The 2,478-nt window shown below is 53.3% G+C and overlaps 1 protein-coding gene across 1 annotated transcript; it reads right to left on the bottom strand.

Moving 5' to 3' along the window:
• Positions 1-617: 617 nt before the first annotated feature.
• On the bottom strand, positions 618-1,808 carry INSL3 (insulin like 3). The gene is made up of 2 exons (XM_065931649.1): positions 1,619-1,808; positions 618-823 (listed from the first exon to the last, which is right to left on the bottom strand). The coding sequence occupies exons 1-2, from the start codon at positions 1,806-1,808 to the stop codon at positions 618-620; spliced, it is 396 nt and encodes a 131-aa protein (XP_065787721.1).
• Positions 1,809-2,478: the final 670 nt, after the last annotated feature.

The following is a 2,478-nucleotide window of genomic DNA, read 5'->3' as shown; positions in this document are numbered from 1 at the left end:
TCCCTGATAAGTGGATCTTAAATGAGTTTAAGGCTTGAGACATGACAGAGACCTGGATTCAAAAAACTTGGCTGCTCCCTCCGTGTCTGAACTAGGCAAACAGCCAGCTCCCTTGGCCTCAGTTTCCCCACTGTGTATTGTGATGACTCTCCAATTGTTATTAAGTTTCTAGAAGTGTTGGTGTGTCTGCAGCTGTCAGGGGAAAACCCCAAATGAGGGCTGACCTTGGCTTGTCCCTTTTTCTTGTGAGAAAATGCAACGTTGCTTCAGATTCTGCAGGCATCTTATTTATTTACTATTGAGGAGACAACAAGAAGGGTGTTAAAGGCAGGGAGCGGGGCACCTGGGGCTCCTCTGAGGTGAGAACATTTGAGAAGAGTGTCTGGCATCTTTGCAAAACCAAGGATACTCCAAGCCAGATTTGGGGTCTGGTGTTCTCCCTAGTTGGTCCCCCAGAGGACAGGGGGCCTGGGTGAGGTGGTGAGCACCTTGTCCTAGGAGGTAATCAACAACATCCCCCTAGATGTGGGGCTTCATGGTGCTGTGTGACATCAGGAGTTCACCAGACTGGACCCCCGTGGGTCTCAGGCTCCCCCAAGGCCACGCTCCAAGAGGATTCAGTGGGGACAGAGGGTCAGCAGGTCTTGCCGGGTGCAGCCGCTGAGGCAGCAGTGGCGGGCAGGGTTGATGGCAGTTGCCCGGCGCTGGTGGTGATGGCGAGAAGCCTGGGGCAGGGGTTGTGGGGCCAGAACCAGCACTGGGTCCCCACTGGCCATCAACCCATGGAGGAGATGTTGTCCTTCCAGCCACCGTAGGAGATCACCTGGGAACAGGGAGGAATTCAGCATAGAGGGAGGAACCCGAGAGGACCCCACCCACACTGCCCCCATGGCAGCCAGACATGCATCATGCACACAAATAGTAAGCATTTATTAAGTGCCTACTCTATACAAGGCCCCAGACTGAATCACCCCATCCAGACGTGTACATTCTCAATCCATGCCCACACTCAAGTCCCCAGCTGTGCACACTCCCACGTGCCACCTACAGTACGAAGGCACAGAGGCTTCACAGCAGAAGACAGTAAGGGTGGCATGTGATGCGTTCATGTACACACTGGAGGAGAGCCACTTGCTCTCGTAGCCCCTTCCAGTTCCCTGCCCCCACCACGTGCATCTCGGCACACCTATCTGCATCTGCCATCTGCACCCAGACTGCACACAGACTCACACACATAGGATGCCTGTGACTGATGTCGGGCATAATACCCTCTGCCCCAGGGCCAGGTCTACCTTGAGGAGAGCTGGGCGCTGACCCAGATCAAGCAATTTAAGGGGGCACCAGGAACACTCAACAGTCAAGATCACTCCTATTATAACTGAATATTTTACTAGTAAAATTAACGCAAAAATTCCTGAAGAGCAAAATGTTGAAGTTGTAAATAAAGATAGGATCGGATCTGACCTTGCACTTGTTAAGATTCTACCTGGCTTCACACTGATTCCCTTGCCAGGCAGGGGTTCCTCCCCGTAGACTCGCACACGCCAGAGCAGGAAGCCAGAACATGCACGCAAATCCGTCTGCAGACACCTGCACCTCTACGCCCGCCCCTACTCACGGTTGCCGCCAGCCACAGGTCGCCCGTCCTCGGAAGACCATCGCGGGCCGCCGCACAGCCGCACGAGCGCGCGCACGAAGTGGTGACCACACAGTTTCTCAGGCGCCTCCTGCGTGGCTGCAGGACTGAGGGCGATCGCAAGGGCCGGGCCCAGCAGCACCAGAGCCCAGGTGAGCGGACGACGGTCCATGGCGGTGAGCGGCACCAGGCCCCAGCGGGGATCCCCCTTATAGGCACCCAGCCTGCCCCAGCTGGGAGCCTTGGAAAGGGACACAGCCTTCCCAAAGGACGATGGCTCAGGGAGGTCAAGGGCGGGGTCAGGGCAAGCCTAGTGGAACCTCTGATAGTTGAGTTTTCTCATTTTTATGATGTGAGTTCCTGACATCCTTGGATTGCTCAGGCATCAGCTTCAACCGTGGCTCCCTGATAAATATGACTAAACAGCAGGACCACCCCTTCCCACGTTTGTTTCATTTATTTTTTTCCACGTTTGTTTTAGACATCTTGACTGATTTCAGTCTCTTTCCATTGGGGCCACTTGGACTTTTTAGCTTTGTTTTTGTTTTTGTTCTTCTCTTCTTATGCTTTAAACTCCAACCCTTGTTAAATTCATCAGTAAGAGTGAGCCCACGAAGCTTTAGGCTCCCATGCTTGACCCCAGTGAAAGCAGGAACCCAGGCCAACGCTGCTTTTTCTGCAAGAACCTGGCCCCAGGTGTGCTGGGTCATTTCCAGGTGTGCCGTGTGATTTATAAGTAATAAATCTTGATTTTTCCAAACTTTCCTGATGGTTATTGCTGAAAGGCTCTTGCAATCGTAATAACTCCCAGGGCCAGACCAACCACCACATTGATTATTGAC

The sequence above is a fragment of the Muntiacus reevesi genome, chromosome 1 (assembly GCF_963930625.1).
Source record: "Muntiacus reevesi chromosome 1, mMunRee1.1, whole genome shotgun sequence".
Taxonomy (NCBI): domain Eukaryota; kingdom Metazoa; phylum Chordata; class Mammalia; order Artiodactyla; family Cervidae; genus Muntiacus; species Muntiacus reevesi.
Note: the sequence above shows the minus strand (reverse complement) of the source record. Positions and strands in the feature narration are given on the sequence as shown.

Excerpts from the sequence above, each read along its gene's own strand:
- INSL3 (XM_065931649.1), bottom strand. The coding sequence starts at position 1,808 with ATGGACCGTCGTCCGCTCACCTGGGCTCTGGTGCTGCTGGGCCCGGCC. Across the intron at positions 824-1,618 it reads ACCTGTGGCTGGCGGCAACC|GTGATCTCCTACGGTGGCTG; the intron begins GTGAGTAGGGGC and ends CCCTGTTCCCAG.